General features: G+C 35.1%; 2 protein-coding genes across 2 annotated transcripts in view; one reads left to right on the top strand and one right to left on the bottom strand.

The window, feature by feature from the left end:
* Positions 1 to 1,946: 1,946 nt before the first annotated feature.
* trim35-28 (tripartite motif containing 35-28) lies at positions 1,947 to 6,661 on the bottom strand. The gene is given in 6 exon segments (NM_001109704.1): positions 1,947 to 2,582; positions 2,672 to 2,790; positions 4,037 to 4,059; positions 4,576 to 4,806; positions 5,940 to 6,035; positions 6,121 to 6,661. Coding segments are annotated over 6 exon segments (1,434 nt in total). The 5' UTR covers positions 6,550 to 6,661; the 3' UTR covers positions 1,947 to 2,046.
* A 1,996-nt stretch (positions 6,662 to 8,657) lies between these two features.
* megf8 (multiple EGF-like-domains 8) overlaps positions 8,658 to 21,473 on the top strand; it is a 57,284-nt gene continuing 44,468 nt past the window's right edge. The window contains exons 1-8 of the mRNA XM_005158031.6: positions 8,658 to 9,085; positions 10,746 to 11,004; positions 14,166 to 14,329; positions 14,575 to 14,790; positions 15,734 to 15,914; positions 17,287 to 17,375; positions 17,473 to 17,686; positions 19,969 to 20,149. Coding sequence (XP_005158088.1) covers positions 10,833 to 11,004; positions 14,166 to 14,329; positions 14,575 to 14,790; positions 15,734 to 15,914; positions 17,287 to 17,375; positions 17,473 to 17,686; positions 19,969 to 20,149 — 1,217 coding nt within the window. The 5' untranslated portion in view covers positions 8,658 to 9,085; positions 10,746 to 10,832. The remainder of the gene's footprint in view (positions 9,086 to 10,745; positions 11,005 to 14,165; positions 14,330 to 14,574; positions 14,791 to 15,733; positions 15,915 to 17,286; positions 17,376 to 17,472; positions 17,687 to 19,968; positions 20,150 to 21,473) is intronic.

The raw sequence follows: 21,473 nt of genomic DNA, 5'->3' as shown, positions 1-21,473 counted from the left end.
TAAACATACCTGACATGCAATAAAAAATAGTTGCTTCAACAAAACAACTCAAGACCATAAATGCAGTATTTATATAGGTTACAATTTCAGAGTTTCAGATTTATTTTGACATTGTCATTCAGCAGCAGTATTGCGAGGTGTAAGATTTGAATGTGATTGAGACTTTATTTACTTAATCAATAGTGCTGTAGAAGCAAAACAGATGGTATGGCAATATCTGTTCACCACTCACTCTATTTTTTTTACTTCCACTTAAAACACAACTCAAATCCCACACCCACACACACAGACAGACAGAAAGACAGACAGAAAAAAGCCGCAATCAAAGGTCATGTTCACTTATGACAGAAGAGAAGGGATAGGCTTTTTAAGGATTTGAAGTTTCTAATTTTATAAAAACACAAGTTTTAAAATCTACAATAAAGCTGACCCCATTACAATTATGTTTACAGTCATTAAAATGGCTTTAGGGTTTTTGGAATTAGATTGTCAGATTGAAGAATTTGTAAAACTAGACACAAAACAGAAAAGGTTAGCAAGTGATTTTCCCACTGCAAAATCATGTCAGCACAGACATTGTTTTTGTTTAGTGATGTTGAGAATTAACATTTAGCTCTATTTACTTACAGTGACACAATTCTCGTCATAACGTCTCTAACACAGAGAACAACTAAACAGATAACTATAATGATAACAATGTTAACATTCAATGTTCCATTTATTAAAAGTGCACATTGCAGTTATCTCTTCTGTAGCCTTAATTGTTTAAACTCTTTAATTAGATTGGTGGATCAAAGTCTGCTCTCAGTGTTTTACCATAATATCAGCCAAAGAAAATGTGACCTTGAACCAAAAAAAAAAAAAAAAAACGTCAAAGGGTATTTTTGAAAATATAATTAATGTTTTAATTAGAGATGAAACTAGGTGAAAAAGGAATCTGAGACTTAAAAAAAAAGTCTAAATATTGAGAAACCCACTTCTAAGTTTAAATTCTTTTAAACTTTAAAAGGGAGGTCCAATTAAATTCTTAGCAATGTATATTACTTAAAACAAAGTTTTGATACATTATTGGAAATAAATTTACATAAATTACAAAAATTACAGAAGATGCTGGGAATAATATTAATATTCTAATGATTTTTGCTATAAAATTAAAATAAGGTTGAATCCTACAATGTTTTTTGTTTATTATTAGTGCAACTTAAGGTTTTGTGGTCCAGGGTCACGGGTTAACAGTGATTGGCATGATATCATTCCCCTCTGTGTTGCTACAGTGGAGTTATTTTCAATATTACTGTTATGTTTCAATACAATGTTTTCTCAAACTACATCTTAATCAGCATTGTTATCAGCATAGTTGTCCGGTCAGCAAGTTGTGGTGTCATTGCAAAGTCGCTTTCCAAAACCTGTTCATTCAATGTTCCGTACTGGTGGAACGATCTTGCCATTCCCACACAGACTGCGGATTCGCTGGTATCATTCAAGTGACAACTAAGAACTCATCTCATCTGAGGTCACCTGAATACACTGACACACCTGACACTTTAACTGACACTGGACCAGTTTTTGGTTCCCATTCGCACAAGACACATTCTTACACACACCCACATAAAAACCATCACGCATTTATGAAGTGTGCTTCACACAAGTGAGTGGGCTTGACAAACCACCTGTAGAAACACTCTTCACTTCCCTCTCAAAAACAAAACACTCCCTTACTCTAGCATTGAATTCTCTGAACACTAACAGTTCCTTTGTATAATTAGCACTTCCGGTGTGTGTTGCCTCTTTGTGTTAATTTGTTGAATGTTTCCTTAATTGTAAGATGCTTTGGACAAAAAAAGTCTGCCAAATGACTAAATGTATATGTTTGATGTGAATTCAAGTTCTTCCTTAACAAAATGAGCGATATGATAAAATAATATGAATCATTATGATACAAAATCTGTTGATTGACCTTTTACAGAATTCCAAATATTACATAAATTTGGTTAAATTCAAATAGTACTGCAGACATTTTAGACTCTTACGCGTTGTCATTTGTACTTATTGTTTGTGTATGTTTACTTTAGCAGGTAAGATAGTGATTGGTGTGCTCTGGAGCCCTGGGCCAAAGATAGGAAAGAGCTTCCCAGTGAACTTATCGTTAAACGTGCACAGATGCTTGTTGTTGCCTGTGTCCCAGAAAGACACCTCTCCCTTCTCCATATTGACCTTCACCCTGACAGTTTCGGGTCTTCTCTCTAGATTGAGCACAGTGCGTGGACTTGTTAGAGCGTTGTAGACACCTTTACTTAGGCCGATGGTCCAAACTCCTGCTGTTGTGGTCACAGTGAACTTCCTCTTCCGAACTACTGACTCCTTGCAAACACCCAAGATCCATTTGGGGTGGTCGGCCACACGGACCTCCCAACGATGGCGCCCTGAGGAGAAACCCTCTGAGCCGAGTACAAACACACATGGATCAAACCTCTCAGGGTTGTCTGGGAAAGACTGTCTTTCTCGACTCTCTTGCATGCTGGAAAAATCAGGAGATATGGAGAGCCATGGTGAAGCTGTGTTGGGATCCAGGATTACAGGCACTGCAAACAAAACAATTTTAAAGTGACCCACAAAGCTCTCTCAGTTGTTCTTGCATATATATTTGAGGCATAGCGAAATATACACTTACAACATGTGACGTGAGCCTGCATACTCTCCCAGATTTTGTAACCCAGAGCGCCTACATGCAAGGCCATGTTGATGAGGGCTCCGTTAACCCTTCTGGGGTCATCACCAGTCCACTGGGTTCTACGAAGAGATAACATCTTTAACTGGCGTTTACCCTCATACACACAGCAGAATTAGAACTGTAATGAAACAGAAGTAGGCACAGACCTTTTCTTCTCTAATGTGACATACATCCAAGATATTTTATTTTAAAATGACTGAATGTAGAATCAGATTTTGCAGGTTTATTTTTTCAAATATTTTTTACCTCAAATGACTTTTGCTTAAATTTTTTGCTAATGTAAGTTAATAAAAATAATGTTCATGATAACTTGCAGTGCATTAACTAATGTTAACAAGTGACACTTTGGATTGTAATAACAAATTAATAATTGTTAAACTATGATTAATAACTGCAAGATTTTTCATAACAGTTCATGTTAGTAAATACATTAAATAATTGTCAATTATTTTAAAGTGTTACCCAAAAACTATGTATAATTGTCCCTTATTTTGATCTCAAGGTCCACTGAACTCGCTAAATCTTGGAGGGACTGTTAATTTCATGCTGATTATAAAATATAATAAATAAAAATATATAATAGAATATAACAGATAAAAAGAGCTAATAAAATGTAACAGTCTGAGCAAAGATGACCTTTTTGTACACAAACTGGTATACATGAAATATGATATGTAGACATGGTAAATACATTCTGTTGTAGTTGAAAGCAAGCATCAGAATGGAAAAAAGAAACAAGATTTTGGCAACTTTGAAAGTAGTTGTTAGTGCCAGATGGGTTGATCTGAGTATTTCCAAAAAATGCTGATCTACAGGTATTTTCACACACAACTCTAGGGTTTGCAAACAAAGGTCAGATAAAGAGAAAATATTCATTTAGTTCTGTGGGTGAAAATTCATTGTTGATGCTAGAGGTTAAAGGAAAACGACAAGACCAAGGTCTCCAGACAACCATCTCTGGACACATAACCAACTCGTCCAACCTTGAAGCAGATGAGCTACAGTACAGCAGCAGAACAGGACAGCATTGCCACTACTGTCAAGCTAAAAACTAAGAACTGAGGCTACAAATCAGACAAAATAACATAATATTGAAAAAATGTTGCCTGGTTTTGATTTTCAAAGGTGTACAGCTGAACAATCTTCTATCATGCATTGGATCAAAACCTCTAAAGAAATTGAATGTCTTATTGAATCTATGCAACAAAGACAGTTTGTCATGATACTAGCAAAGTGTATCTAATAAAAATGCCAGTAAGTGCAGAGCAAACCTTATAACCACTTGATTAAAAAAGAGACACATACCTTCTTTTTAACTTTTGGAAATTCTGTGGAGAGAAAATGTGAAAAGTTGTAAGAGTTGAATGAGGAATTCATAGCTCATAATTTAGTTATTATTTGGCAGCATATGAATGCATGTAAATGAATGTAAAGTAAATGTAAATGGCCTAAATGAACATAAAGAGTCACTGATGTGATGCTCATTTTCTCACCAAGATCTTGTCCAGTTACAGTGTTTAAACATTTCTTTAAAATTTTGCATAGCTCAGCCCCACAGTACACTGGGTATCTTCTTTAATATTATTATCATAAATGATAAATGATTTTCTGCTGTCAAGTTACATGTAAAGACAAACAACTCCAAAACCAGAGGACTTGAAAATATGAATAATTTTTGAATATGAAATGTCATTTGCATGCTGGCAAATAATAGTCTAGAAGTAACTGTCTATTACGAATATATTGAAATAAAACTCCCACGAAAATCAGTCATATCCAAATGTATAGAAGTATGTCTATCCTATTTAAAATAAATAAATAAATAAAGCAAAAGTGAAATTTACCAGAAGAAAGGTCAAATCTTCAGCTCCCATTTCCCTCTTTACAGACTGAATCAGTTCAGCAAGGCCTGTGATGTCACGACCGATGGCTTCAATCTTCTCAGTCACCACTTGTTTCTTCTCGTCTTCCTCTCTACTTAAAGCCAACAATCTTGATTTCTCCTCTTCATTTAAGACTTGATGAAGTCTCTCAAACTCCTGTTTGATTTGGTTTTCTGCCTCCTTAGTCTGGCCCTGTAACAAAAAGGAACATTATAAATAAGCATTAGATTCAAACTATTACAGGAACAGTTCATCCACAATTTAAAATTCTGCCATCATTTTACTCATCCTCCACGTGTTCTAAACCTGACTGAAGTTATTTCCTCGGGTGAGCACAAAGAAAGAATGTTCACAAACAGGCACTGACTTGCATAGTATTCATTTGTTGCGGTGTTGTGCTTGAGAAATGCACCCCTGTCGAAAAATCCACCCCCCATAGACTTTCATAAGCATTCTCAGTCTACATTAAAAAAATGACAAGGGACATAATTGATTACAACATAATATGATTATAATTTTAAACAAGAACAAGAAGTGAGACACATTTTAAAACTCAATAGGTTTACAAATAAATGTAAAATAAAAATACTGACTGTAGAATAGACCAGTGTTTCTCAATCACGTACCTGGAGGACCATCAACACTGCATGTTTTGGATTTCTCCTTTGTCATACCCTTACAGGTCTTTCAGTCACTCCTAATGAGCTGATGGTCTAAATTAGGTGTGTTTGGTTAAGAAGACCTGGAAAATGTGCAGAGCTGGTGGTCTTCCATGAACGTGGTTGAGAAACACTGGTATAGACTAATGTAAAGAGCCTGTTTCTAAAATTGGGGTTTTTGGAGGAAAACATTAAATTGTTGTTGTTGTTTTCAACTAAACCCCACATTAAACAATTGACTTTAAATAATCTCGTCAGTATTGTATTTAAATAAAATCTATTCATTTATTTAAATATATATGTTCTCTAAGCAAAGGCTACCACTCATGGAACTCACCTCAGTCTCTGTCATTAGTTGTCATAACTCTATTATTATTATTTTTTAAACTAATTTAAGTCATTATATGCACATTTCAGGTGGGGTGTATTTTAGGGCTGGGTGCGTTTTTCAGCACAACACCAGCTTTGGATGTCAAAGACTACCCTTTTCCAACATCCTTCAGAATATCTTGTTTTGCATTCAACAGAAGAAAGAAATTCATTAAAGCTTAAAACCACTTGAGTGCAAGTAAACAAGGAAGAAAGTTATTTTTCGATGAACTACGCCTTTAAGACTTCACCATATTTGAGTATACAGTCTTCAGTAAGCATTCAGAGACTGTTTACCTCAATAAAGGTGATTGTTTCTTTGTATCTTTTTTTCATTCTTTTAAAGGAGTCCAGTTTGCCTTCCAGAATTTTGATTTTCATGGTAAGCTCATCCTATAAAACAAATACACATTAGCAATTGGTATTTATTAATTTTCTCAAAGGTTAGAATGGTATATTTATCCTTAATTCACTACACCTTGCAGAAAGGAACCCCTTGCTCGGTGGGCACCAGCTCGTGTCCCGGATGAAGAGTCACGCACTCCACGCACACGGGCTCTTCGTCTTTGATGCAAAAGAGCTGGAAGGGCCGCTGGTGCAAACCACAGAGTTCTTCCTCTGAACCCGTAGTAGCTCCTCTCCGGTTTCTCTCTTTCTTGTAGGACACACAGGCGTTATGTAGTGCACGGTTGGGGATCGGCGTCTCTCCGTCGCAGCATTTTCGGCACATGGGGCACTGCCGTTTCGTTTGATTCTTCCAGCTCCCTTCCAGGCATACCTTACAGAAACTGTGACTACACGAAAGCAACTCGGGCTCCTTAAAAATGTCTTTGCACACAGGACACGTTAAGTCTGTCTCCAGAAGAGGTGGCCTGTCTGTAATATCATCGTCACTGCTATCTGCCATGTCGGATCCGAGCTATAGTTTCGCTTTCACTACTAATGTTATATCGGTAGGAGAGTTTAAACGCTGTTTTATAAATAACGATATTAAGTACACGTATCCTCTCGTGTTTGCTGAAAAAGTTAGACGTGTTGTGGGTAAATTAAAAGAGGAAGCGATGTCAGGACGAGCTGTTCAACGTTTTCGCCTTATTCCTTGACTCTACTTCCGCGTGTGTGAGGGAGGGCGGAGAGAAAATAAAATAAAAGTACAAATAGCTGCAAACACGTTTGTCTGCTTTTGCACACAGAACTCTTGTAATATGAACACAGAACGCACAGAACATGAACACCTCATGTTAATTGGTAAACTAACCAGTTCGACTGGATAGTAGTACTATCATAGTACTTTTTTAATCTATCTTTTTAATCTACCAAAACGCGTGCTGGATTTTGCTCTTTGTGTGGGTGTTTTACTAATTATAGAGAGACGTCTGTACTGTAAATATATCTTAACTATAATAAACTACTACTACTACAAATATCACTACTAGTACTACTACTTATAAAATAAAACTACTCCTGCTACTACTATTAATAATTTTATCATCATATTCGTAATAAAAAATCATCATCAGGCTTTTTTTTTATCTTCAACGTATCAAAACATTGAGCTCGAGTACTTGAACAACACTGGCGAACACTGCGTATTTAGCGCACCCTCGTGGATTAACTTGTGATTGAATCAAAAACTACTACAAGGGGGAGTTGAGGTTAATTGATAAAAAATATTTAAAAAACACCTTAATACATAAATAATAAATTTGCTTAAATAGATTGGTAACTGTTTAAAAACTAATTAAATATACTTTAGCAATCTTATTTACACACACCTTATAATTACATTCACACTGAAGAAAATTTTGCAAAAAGATGTTTTATCATATTATCATACAGTATAATGCAAAACAGCAGACAGTGCAAGTGAATTATGGAGCTGATCCAGTATTTAATTTACTTTCTCGCACCATATAATTTTCTTCACTCTAGGTCTAAATCAGGGGTGCCCAAACTTTTTTTTTACAAAGAGCCAAAAAACCAAACTTGATTAAGGGTGGTTGGCCGAAATGTGCCCTAAACAATGTGCCACTCGATATATATATATATATATATATATATATATATATATATATATATATATATATATATATATATATATATATATATATACTCATTAGTGAAATGTGTGTCCTTAAGAAACAATGTGCCACTCATATTTCACTAATGAGTGGAAGTTTATTCATTTTATACATACATACATATACATAAATATACCTTTAATTGAATCATTTAAATTCAGTTTGTTCTTTGTAGCTTAACAATTAAACAAACAAACAAAAGGTTATGTCAAATTAGAAATGATGATCATTTGTCCATTCCTTCTCTGATTAGTTGCCAGGCAATGTTACCATGGGCCAACTTTGGTGGTCTAAATCCATATTTAGTTAACTTCTTGGGTGTCAAAAAAAAGAGATTTATATAACTGTGCAGAGACAGTTTTAAACAAACATCTTTGTAATACCAATATTAAAGTAATTTTTGTACTTTTGCAGACTTAATTTATTTTATGGACAGTTGCAGAAAATATAAATATGATATAATATAAGAAAAAGAATGAAAACTATTTTAATTTATTACTTATTAATGTTTTACACTTGGTTTTCCAGTGATGGGTTGCAGCTGGAAGGGCATCCGCGGTGTAAAACATATGCTGGATAAGTTGGCGGTTCATTCTGCTGTGGCGACCCCTTATTAATAAAGGGACTAACCCGAAGTGGCACTTGGTAAAATGTTTCATACGAAAATTTATATTTAAAATCTATTTCATTACCATTGTGTTTTGCCACTAAAAAACATACTGCTCAAAAAAAATAAAGGGAACACTTGGAGATGTGTTATTTAAGTGTTCCCTTTATTTTTGAGCAGTATATTTTGACAAGCACTTTGGGGGTCCCAGTCAAAACACCACTGATATGTGAAATTGCAATGCAGTACTATCAAAAGACCAGCAGAGAGCCCATTCAGCATGCTCACGGCTATCGGGCTTTGTGTTGTTGACAACCATCTGGAGGCACACACACATCCCTGTTAACAAACGCTAAGCACCGCGAACACACGAATGTCCTGCACGATTCAAGACGCGTCCTGGATATCATGGAAACAAGGCGTTATATCTTGCAGGATTCAATCAGAACTTAAACTACAGATGACTGGTTGTTGTTCTTAATAACATCTGGATATGATTGGTAAATAAATCCATCCAGTGAGCGGAGCTCGAGGCCTTTGATTCCAGCAGCAGCTTGCACATCCTCATCCGCGGTGGTCTCGCGCTTTAAACCGCCGCTGGGCTCTGGAGGCTGGAGCAGCAGATCGACAACAGAAAAAGCCGCAGCGAGACTGGGCTTTCGCTCAACGCCTCTTTTATTTCTCTACCGAATACAGGATGTAAGCAACGAAGAACTCAATGCTTTAAAAACATGGAGACCAAGACTCGGACACTGGTGAGTAAATGAGCGGAGAGCGGTTGCTGTTTTCCGACAGCTAGCGGAATAGATAGACAAGGCTAGTAGGTTAGCTTGTTCAGCTAAAGCAGTTTTAACAGTCTTCTTCATTCATACGAGTGAAGAAATACTTAACTGCCAATGGACAGACGTTGATTTCTTTGTAAATAATTGTTTCACAAAGGATAGCGTTTGAGTAAATGTGTTGACAGTGCAGATAACAATAAAACAAACCGTTAGCTCAGCATTGCTGTTACAGTGATGACCGTGTCAGCTCAACCCCTGGACTACTTTAACAACAAAAATGGTTGAAACTAACGTTAGTGAAATCCCAAAAGCTTCACTTTTAGATCTCATGTTGGTAACTTTTTTTATTAGATTGGTGCTTTACATTAAATATGGGCGATTCTGTCAGTAGCATGATTTGTCAAACGGATAACATTATTTCTGTCAAAATATGTCAGCGTCAAGACAAAAACTAAACACAAAACGCTCTAAATATAATACGTAAAATGTATTAAAACAATCTTAAAATTCATCTTAGCCATGTAAATTTACTTAATTTGTAACTATTTTTATTACATTAACATTAATGTTTTGGTCCTTCAGACAAAATGTTAAAAAGGTAAAATGTTATACTTTGTATCATATTTTTGATACAAAATGCCCTTCTTGTTTACATGGGCTGAGAAGATGTTCTTCTAGCTTGTAATGTAAATTCTCAATTTTAGTTGAACAAAATAAAAACATTATCAGATTCTTTGCATAAAATGTGAAATTATTATATTTAAATCTTTCATTTTATAAAGAAAACAAACCAAGGTTTTTCTGGAAGGTATTTTGACGCATACTGTACTGTAATTTTTATGCCATCAAAATGCACATATTCTACGATGGAAAAACGTTTACCAAATAAATTTCAACATACAGATAAAAAAAGTAATGTAATTATTTTTAACAGATCATGTAACAAAAATTGGTCGACAGGATGGTATTAACAGAGAAACCAGTGCATTGACCACATTGTAAAACATCTGAAAAGTTGTTTAGGTCATTCCTAAATCCTTTGAAAGCCAAGCCAAAATTCGTTATCAAAGCTGTTTGATAATATTACCTTTTAGAACTGTCTTGAGCGGCTGCTCTCAAATCATATTTGCATCTTTGGATGAATCCATGGCCATTGACAAACTAAAAGAACAAAATAAACTTGCAAATTTCCAAGTAGAAGAAAGCACTTGAAAGAGACATTCTTAATATGTAAATTGCAAAAAACTGTAAGATATTTATCAGTTGGACTGTTGGAGTGAATCTTTCTAGAAAATACTTTTTGGCAGGCTTAAATAAACTTTTAAAGAACTTTAGTTTGAAATGGCATCACACTAATTTGTGCTTTGATTTCCCTCAAAATATGTTTAAATATTTGTTAAAAAAGCATTTCAAATCTTACTTTTATTACAAATGTCTCTTGAAAGTGAGTTTAACTCTAAACTCTGTAGTTTTATTTTTGGGGGACAATTCATATTCATAAAATCCAAGCCTTTTATGGAAGGTATTTTGACACAAAACTGTACTGTAATTTGTATGCCATCATTGTTTATTTCCATTGTTGTTTTGTTTGTGGAAAATTCATGCATACTATTTGATTTCTTATTTTTTGTAGGTCTCCATACTGTGAGCAAGTCCAACTTCCCACCTCCTGCAGTTTCTCTATCATTTTCTCTCGTGCCCTTTGTGGGTGGAGGAGAAAATGACTTTTCACATCCAGACTCTCCTGCTGCCTGTTTTGGTGGTTCTCGTTCCTGCTGTCTGGGCAGGAGACTGTAAGGGCCAAAGACAGGTTTTGCGGGCAGTCCCGGGATACGTCACAGATGGGCCAGGAAACTACTCTGTGAATGGGAACTGCGAGTGGCTTATCATGGGTGGGTGTAAAAACAAAATAGCAAACAAAGGTTGAAAATGAAAGAAGCTTTATTAGCATAAAGTAGGAATGAAAGGAATGATTGTTTCAGTGTTTTGTTTCTAATTCTGAGTCTGCAAAAAAAAAAAAGAAAAAAAAAAAAAGAAAATTCACTCTACATAATATTGATTTTATTGTGAGTAATTCAGCCATACATATTTCTATTTTTAGTTGTAATGATGTTATTACGGTTATTGGATTAGGAGTGAGTCTAGAGCAGGGGTTCCCAAATTTATCAACTCACGACCCCCAAATTAACAATGCCAGTGACTCACGACCCCCCAATATTCTGTGAGGTGATTATAAATGTATAATCCTTGCACACAACAGTGCACACATACCAATAGGCCCAAGTCTATTTGTCTTTTAATTTTGAAGAACGCCACTCGGAGACCATACTCCATGTTTAGTTGTGGCCTGTATTTATTTTTGATGTACGTGAGTGCTGTAAAGGTGTCTGAAATTTTAACCTAGTGCCATAAAATCAATGTGCTGTATCTTTAATATAACATAATCAAAATAATTAAAAGGCTCATGGCTTTTTATTTGCATGTTTTTTATGTAACTAGTTTAATAAATTAAATTAAATTTTTGGAAATCACCTAGTGGCGAGGCAGTGGTGCAGTAGGTAGTGCTGTCGCCTCACAGCAAGAAGGTCACTGGGTCGCTGGTTCGAACCTCGGCTTAGTTGGCGTTTCTGTGTGGAGTTTGCATGTTCTCCCTGCCTTCGCGTGGGTTTCCTCCGGGTGCTTCGGTTTCCCCGACAGTCCAAAGACATGCGGTACAGGTGATTTGGGTAGGCTAAATTGTCCGTAATGTATGAGTGTGTGTGTGAATGTGTGTGTGTATGATTCCCAGAGATGGGTTGCGGCTGGAAGGGCATCCGCTGCGTAAAAACTTGCTGAATAAGTTGGCGGTTCATTCCGCTGTGGTGACCCCGGATTAATAAAGGGACTAAGCCGACAAGAAAATGAAATGAAATCACCAAGTGACCTCCCCGGTGGAGTCTTGACCGCCACTTTGGAAACCACTGGTCTTATTTAAATTATTTTTTACAAGCTCTTGCATCACTCATCTATTACCTTTTTTACAACTCTGTTGCTTAAAATACGGATGTAGTTTTGTAGCTTGATTTCCTGTTAAAAGTTCGAGCTTCTTTCTGATCATATTCGCCAAACTTTTCCAATTGAAGACAATTGACACAGATCTGCCTCCATTTGTTTTTCTTCAATAATTAATTTCTCACCTGTGTGTAACTAAATACAGAAAAGAAAAAATATTCCACTACTTTCAAAGTATTGCAACTTTTTTATGGTTTTATCATTTAATTATTGCAACTTTCAAATTATTGCAACTTTATTGTTGTCGTCGGTCGATTAATTTGCTATTTCATTATTTGCTGTTTCAATAATATAAGACCTGAATGGACCATGTTAAGTGATAATGACCTTTTAAGGCCCTGACTTTCACCTTATTTTGGAATGTGGAAATAAGCTCTTTTCTGTAATTGATTTATGCATTTTGATTCATTTGCCTGTGGGTAAATAATTATGAATAACAAATTACTGTACATGTTCCAAGTACTTGCTGAAGAAATTGATGAGTATTGTTTATAGCAATACATTTAAATTAAACTAATAAAATAATAGTTTGCAATATAAAGTAGTATAATAATAAGCTACTTTTAAGGGCTACAATCAATAGAAGCGAAAGAGACTAAATAAGGTAGTAACACTTTATTTTGATGGTCCATTTGTATATTAGTAGACTGCTTAATATTTGTTAATATTGCTCCTTTAACAGACATTTAACTGACTAAAACTTTGCAAGTACATGTCAACTTACACTAACCCTAACCCCACTAACAGTCCACTATAATCTAATGAGAACTAGTTGGTATGTAGATGCAACGTAACTTAAATTCAACAAACGGACCATCACAATAAAGTGTGACCAATTAAATTACTAAGGTAAAACAAGATATGGTCCATTCTCACAGTAAAGTTCTTTTTCTCTCTTTGTTTTAGAGCTAAAAGATGCTCTAAATGCCTGAGCAGCAGTATACTATTTCCAAACATACCAATCCCCATTTAAATGCAGTTTAGATTAGAGCAGTGAGAAAATGGTAGATAATAAAGCATCTGATAATTGCTATGTAAATGTTTGTAAAAGCTTTGAAATTTGGCACCTTAATCAAGTAAAGTATAATTTCACATCTATTTATAAATTTCTTTTTGCGTTAGATCAAAGGTCTCAAACTCAATTCTCATACACAGCTGGTTCAACTAATCAAGGTGTTCAAGATGATAAAGCAGGTGTGAGTTGAAGGTGGTTGGACTTAAACGATGCAGAGCTGCAGCCCTCCAGGAATTAAGTTTGAGACTATGCATTAGATTGATTCAAAGCAATTAGCTTTACAGCGTTTTCAATATTTTAACATTGAGAATTGCACTTCTCTTTATACCATAATGCAGGACTTCAGTGTTTTAAGTTTTTCTCCTTATTTGGCTGACATTAGCTATGTTTTTTATCCACATTTTGAATATGCACATTCTTTATAACAGATAATGTCACAAAAATGGGTGCGATGGGGTGGCGTCAATAGACATACCAGTGGATTGACGACATTGTAAAACATCTGAAATGTTGTTTTGGTCATTCTCAAATCCATTTGAGGTCCAAAGTTTGTTATCAAAGTTGTTTGATATTATTACCGTCTTGAGCGGCTGCTCTCAAATCAAATTATCATCTTTGGATGGAACTATAGCCATTAACAAACTAAAAGAACAAAACAAACTTGCAAATTTCCAAGTAGACGACATTACAAATAACACCTATAATGTAATTAGCTAGAATCAATGAAAACTATAAGGTATTTACCAGTTGGAGTAAACCTTTAGAAAGCTTTTGGCCGGCTGAAATAAACTCCAAAAGAGCTTTAGTTTGAAATGGCTAATTTGTGCTATGATTTTGCTTGAAGTAAATGTTTAAATATTAAATATTTGTTCAAAAAAAGCCTTTCAAATCTTATAATTATTACAAATGTCTCTTGAAAGTGAGTTAAACGCTATGTATAATGTATGTTTTTTGTTTTGTAATGGGAACTTTTCTATTCTTTTTCAGCTCCTAGCAGGAACCATCGCATCGTGCTTAACTTCATGTTTATCGACACAGAGTGCACCTATGACTATTTGTTCGTCTACGATGGAGATTCCTACCAGAGCCCTCTACTGGCAAGTTTAAGTGGGAAAACGCTACCACAGCCAATCGAGGCCAAGTCTGGGAAGGTAAGTCTAATTCATCCTCTGTTTCTTTTCAGAGATTGTGTGCATTTTCAATGAATCAAAAGGCACTTCTATTTAGTTTTTTATATTCAGCTTTGAAAGTTGCATCTTTTTCCACTTTTCTTTATGTGTGTGTTGTTTTGTCATAGAAATATTGTCCTGATCTTGGGATTCTTGCTTGCTATATTCTTGTCTTTGTTGTCTGTGCTTAGTAGTTATATTTACTAAACTTCTGTGTCATCTACAAGATGCTGCTCCACCTCTTCAGTGATGCCAACTACAACCTGCTGGGTTTCAATGCCACCTATACATTCTCAGTTTGCCCTGGGGACTGTAGTGGTCATGGACGGTGTGACGTGGCTACTGCCCGCTGTCAGTGCCAGCAGGGGTGGGGAGGATTGGACTGCAATACCCCTCTCTGCTCTCAGGCCTGCACACAACGTGGTCATGGTATCTGTGATAAGGTAAACAAAAGAGAACTTTTTTTATCATGCTTGAAGGGCTAGTTCTCCCAAAAATTAAAGTAAACTTACAATTTACTCACTCGCAGGAGGTTTCAGACATTTAGAGTTTTATTTATCTGTTGAACACAAAAGATGATATTTTTATAAATGCTGGTAACTAATAGCCATTGACTTCCATTATATGATTTTTTTTACTGTAGAAATCAAAACCTACCAGTTATTAATATTTTTCAAAAAATATTCTTTTGTTTGAAACAAGCAGAAGGTGAGTACATTTTTTGGTAAACTAGCCCTTTAAGGATGCTCTATGTACTTTTTGACTTTTATGAAACATAAAAATATCACAAAAACGAAAAAAAAAAAAAATATATATATATATATAAATACCACAAAATGTTTGCAGATATAAAAAAAACCTACTAACTAAACAAACAATGTAACCACACACGGTGAGTTTAAACCAATTATATTTTGAATGACACCTAGGTTGCCTTGGGGGTAAAACAGTGTATTTTATTTAATTCATGAAGGCTGCTTTAATGTGAACATACAAAAATGTGACCTCCGGATGTCATAAAATTCAAATTTGATATATGGAAATAAGAATATTTCTGTAACCACTCTGCAGTTCATATTCTGTTGGTTGTCCTGATTTTTGTTTTGAAATTTCTGATTATAATCTGCCATTTATTTTAGTTTCTCTGAAAAAAGGATCTAAATGGGCCACCACCTGCACTCCTTTATATAAACACACATTTATCACAAAAACATACTAGTACCACATACCAATGTGAACTGGGCTGTGGTAAAGGTATAGTTTAGAACACTTGCTAGTTATGTACTTGTTCAACCCCCTCAAGAAAACAATAATGCAATTTATGCTTTATATTTAGTATTAATTGTATTTCATTGTTTTAACATCATTTTGTTTTCTCTATTACAGAGAGGTCTGAAGTGTATCTGCAGCTCTGGTTTTGTGGGACAGGACTGTCAGCTGGGTCTTCGTGACAACAGTGGCGCGGGACAATGGTGGGAGGTGAGCTCAGGTGATGTTAAAGCAGCGCCTCGCACCTCTTCTGCTGGGGTTTACCTCGCTTCCACTGGAGCCATGTACATGTTCGGAGGTAAGATGGAGTAGTTTTTCTGCAAGTATTTTTTGTTTCTGATTGATATTTAATAATTTCTCTACATTTCCCTTTCTAGACTTATATGTGCCTGTATCTCTTTTTTATATTATAATCTATTAATAACTATGTGAAACAAAAACAAATGATCAATTATTGAAAATCTGCTTAATTTCATCTAATGTTATATGGAAAACATAAAACATTCTGTGTTTTACATAAGATATTAAAAGGTTAAAAAAAAACTATTGCAGTTGTTGCAATAAAAAATAAAAAATGCTGTCAATAGAACAAAATAATCCAAAACTAATAATGAAAATGAATAATAATTGATTTGCATACAATAACTTTGTGAGGATGTATGTTTTGAGAGGGAATAATATATTCCAGCAGCTGTTTCATCATACGATAATTGTATGAACTACATGATATGGTATAAAATGAATAGTAAGACCATGTCTTGACCATGTCTACATGCCTCAATGCATTGAGTTGCTGATTAGAAATTTGTGTTAACAAGCAGTTGGACAGGTGTACCTAATAATGTCACCCTGCAGCCCAAGACCGGTTACTCACTGAAGCTAAGCAGGGCTGAGCCTGGTCAGTACCTGGATGGGAGACCACTAGGGAACACTAGGTTGCTGTTGGAAGTGGTGTTAGTGAGGCCAGCAGGGGGCGCTCAACCTGTGGTCTGTGTGAGTCCTAATGCCCCAGTAAAAGTGAAGGGGACACTAAAACTGTCAGTGGGCGCCGTCTTTCGGATGAGACGTTAAACCGAGGTCCTGACTCTCTGTGGTCATTAAAAATCCCATGGCACTTCTCGTGAAAGAGCAGGGGTGTAACCCCGGTGTCCTGGCCAAAGTCCCTCTATGGGCCCTTACGATCATGGCCTCCCAATCATCCCCTCTCCACCGAATTGGCTCTGTAACTGTCTCTCCACTCCACCAATAGCTGGTGTGTGGTGAGCGCACTGGCGCCGTTGTCCTGTGGCAGCCGTCGCATCATCCAAGTGGATGCTGCACACTGGTGGGGGTGTGAAGAGACCCCCCCTCATGATTGTGAAGCGCTTTGGGTGTATTGCCATACACAATAAATGCGCTATATAAATACACATTACATTACATTACATTACATAATAAAGAGGCCTTGTGAGTGTATATGGACATTAACCTTCTTGAGGACTCTTGCAATGTACCCTTCCAGCAGTAGACAGCTATGTATATTTTCATGTGTAAATAGCAAGTTAATTGCTATATTATAAAAAAAAAATTACAGCATTAAATATACATTACTAAAAATGAGCTTTTTTGAGCATCAATGCAATCTTTGAATTACAGTTGTGGGAATTATTTCAACACTTTCTTTATTTTAGGGTTTGATCTGAATAGAGCACTGGAGGACCTTGTTGTTTACAATTTTTCAACCAACAGTTGGGAACAGATGACATTCTCGCATAGTCCAGTAAGATCCTTTATCTCTTAAAAATAAATTTGTCCTGTATTTATCTTGATTTCATTTAATTTTAATGATTCCATAAATGATATTATCTTTCTCTCAGGCTCCTCGACATTCCCACACAGCAGTGGAATGGCAAGGCAGCATGGTTATATATGGCGGTGAGCTTGCTAATCATTCTTTGGCTAGTGATGTCTGGATATACCGTCCACAACAGAATGAATGGCAGCAGTTGGGCCTATCAGATGCTCCAGGGGCACCCAGACTAGCCAACCATGCAGCAGCGATAGTAGACCACTATCTCTATGTTTTTGGGGGTGAGTAAATTGTATTCTTGGTCTTAAATATTAATCCTAATTGAAAAACACATCATCAATCAGCTGCTAAAATCTGCTCCTCTGCGACGACTGATCCCAAGGCAGAAAAAGATGTGCTTGTTGTTTTCAAAGATCAGAACTTATCAGTGTTCTCAATGAAGTAATGTCTGTTTAGCTTGCAGTCAGTTTTATGTGCAGATTTACAAGCAAACCAAAAATAATAGTGTTTTGTAAACTGCCAGTGATGTCTATAGAAGATGCCAATATTATCACTTTACTCGTACTCTGACAATGAGTGTTATTCACAACAGATACACATCATTTTTGGTAACTAGAATGTTTATTTTTCTCCCAGGTTTACAGACACTTTGATGTAGTTTAGGAGAAGTTGATGAAATGTTGTGTAGTAAATCCAGAAGCTGTAATCTTTAGTGTAGTGCATTGGGTGTGTCATGTTATAAACCAAACTCGCTGCCATGGAAAATAAACGTGATGCGTTGAAAATAACTCAAGGATGGAGGTCAGGTGAAGCATATGAAGCTTATGCATGAAAGAGTTTATTTAATGCAAGATCAGATCAGATCAGATCAGATCAGATCAGATCAAGACCAGATTCATTCTCAAGCAAATCCTGTGTCCCTTTCTGATTGGTGGGCATGTGTTCACACTGGTCACGCACATGCTTTCCTAGTACAAGTGCCCATAAAATGATTTCAGCTGAACATGAGATTCTAACTAATTAATAGTGTAAATAACTATGAATACATCAAATAGCATTAGATCAATGCCTTTAAGGCAATTTTCTTGCACCTTTTAGCTTTTAAAAAAGGGTTTATTATTACCCCTTTAGGGTATTTTTATGCAAGTTTAATAGAGGGTTTATAATGTAATGTAAAGAAAACATAAAATAGACAAGTTGTTGTTTCCATTGCCACAGATCTATTTGTGGCAGTAGACTTCAATTACAGTACACAGTTTTAAAGGTCAATTTGAAAAACTATTTTTTTGCTCATGCATAATCCATAAATCTCCACTTCACATATGTAGACTGAACTTTGCGGTTTTATTTATATCTGTGTACTCAATGATTTTACATAATTTGCCTGATTATATACAACCTTTTATTCTACCTTACCACCTTACACTCTAATTTGACACATTAATTTTGAACCTGACTTAGTCTGATTTCTACGAAGACCCGGAAGGGACATGGGGGGAAAAATGGGTGGAAGAAAAAAATAGTTTTTTGGCTTTTTCGCTTTCTTTCACAAATATATTTTGTGAGGGACCGCAAAGATGTTTTGCGTTCCCTCGCAAAACTGTTGTTCCACAAACACTTCCTGTTCACTTCATACATGTCAACCCTCCCGTTTTTGCTAGGATTCTCTTGGATTTTACCATTCTATCCCGCTACCATCCTATCATTAAGTATTTTTCCACATTTCTCATATATTTTCAATCTTGAAAGCACGTTGAAATTAATATAAAAACATCTGAATTCGATTGTCATCCTTCATATGCAAGCCTTTTATTTTAAACACAACTAATTTTTCTCTTAAATGAGAATAAACAGTTACTAAAGTGCTTGAATGTTTTCATTATTGATTTGTGCATTCTTACAGTGGCACATCTGTTATCAAACAATACAAAATGAGACACTCATTTGCTGCTCTTCACTTGCTTGATAACAGAGGTGTCACTTTAAATGGCGTGTACAGAAGCTGATCTGTGATCCATGTATCATAAGGAGCGTGTCTGTTAGTCAGCGTTTATACATTCATTTGCTGATTCAGAGGCTGCTTATATAGCACGATGATCGATGCACAGCTTTTATGGAAAGAAAGTGAATGCAGACATTTTTATATTAATTTCATTGTGCTTTCAAGATTAAAAATATATGATAAAAATGGGAAAATACTCAAACGAAATGATGGCAGGATAGAATGGTAAAATACGAGAGAATCCTGGCAAAAATAGGAGGGTTGACAGTGAACTAGATGATGTTTGTGGAACATCATCTTTGCGAGATAACTTTTAAACATATATATATTTTCCTATCACTCTATTTTGTGCTCAAGATACATGCAAATCTGGTGCATATTTTATTAATTTATGCCTCATTTAAATATTTAATATATCATTTTCAAAAACTTTTAATGCTAAAACTGCTTGTAATTTTTTTTATTGAGTCTGTCACCTGGAGTAGTATTTTGTGTCCTTTTTTGACACTATTCACCTGCAGTGTCTTGTCCTAAAAATTATTGATTGAGCTGTGGTTCCAGGGAGAACAGAGGAGGACATGTTTTCCTCATCACTGTACCGTTTCCGGTTGAGGAATGGAGTGTGGGAGGCAGTTCAGCCTACAGGCGGAAAACCACCTGCTACTGCAGGACACAGCATGATCTACCATTCCCCTTCCAAAACTCTGCTGGTGTATGGAGGACACAGACCTACCACTGCTAGGTATAACACACAACATATCATTGTATTGTGCATGGGTAGTATCAGCTAACCTTATTCCAAATATAAAAAACTTTATAAAAAATTCTGGCTGTATAATTATTTATATTTTTGCTATATATATATTATATACAGTTGTAGTCAGAATTATTAGCCCCCCTCTTTTTCCCCCAATTTCTCTTTAATGGAGGGAAGATTTTTTTCAACACATTTTTAAAAACATAATAGTTTTAATAACTTGTTTCTAATAACTAATGATTTTTTTTTTAAAGTTAAAAACTACTTTTATTCTAGCCGAAATAAAACAAATAAAACTTTCTCCAGAAGAAAAAAATAATGTCCGACATACTGTGAAAATTTTCCACTAAAACAAGCTAAATTATCTGCCAGTGGGGTAAGTGAAATAATCTTATTTTCACTTTGAAATGTAAATATTTTGACTAAAAATAAGACAAAAATTTTAAGTAGGATTTATAATTTTTTTTTGCATAAATGATATAAATTCCATATAAATACATTTCTGTAGCTCTTGCGCAATTATAATTCTGGCTCAAAATTGCATATCTTTTCAGTGTGACTATTGTGGATGCGCACATTGTGCTATCAATGCTGGAATGATTTTTGTGCAGCCTTAAACTCCATGTAAAGTTTTATACATGCAGGGAACTCACATTGAGTACACCCCATTTTGAATATGAATATTTTTATCCATTTCTCAGTGTATATAGGCAATGTATTTTGGTGCATTTAAACAAAACAGATTTATGAAACAGATATATTTTTCTAAAATAATTTTTTAGTTACCAAACATATTTAGAAATTGAAAGATAATGCAATTAAATTTAAGCAAAATATTGGAAAAAATAAAATAAATAAATAAAATATAGCCTACAAAATTTCAACTAAATTTTAATTGTTTTGCTTCTCTTGATTTTTTTCCCCCTCTGTTTAAATTTTGTATTTTTTTTTTTTTTTTTGAAATATCCATTTAGGTGTTCTGAATTTTGGACCATTATTGTAAGTTATTTTGTTAGATAAGCTCGACATTTGGCTTCAGTACTGACTAATCTAATGTATGAGCACAAATATAATATTATAAAAAAATATATTAAAAAAATTTATTTAAAAGAAAGATTTGTAAGGGGTGTATATGCTAAGCACTGTATATGTTATGTAGAATTTCTTAACTCCCTGCTTGACTGTATTAATACAGAATTTAAACTATTTACATTCTATAGACTATGCACATTTTGCATACTATTATTATCTGATAAATGTGAATTGCAGAAAAGTGCCACACTAATGCATTTGAGTTGACTTGATAGCT

This window comes from Danio rerio, chromosome 16, assembly GCF_049306965.1.
Source record: "Danio rerio strain Tuebingen ecotype United States chromosome 16, GRCz12tu, whole genome shotgun sequence".
Taxonomy (NCBI): domain Eukaryota; kingdom Metazoa; phylum Chordata; class Actinopteri; order Cypriniformes; family Danionidae; genus Danio; species Danio rerio.
This window is presented reverse-complemented; position numbering and strand designations above follow the sequence as displayed.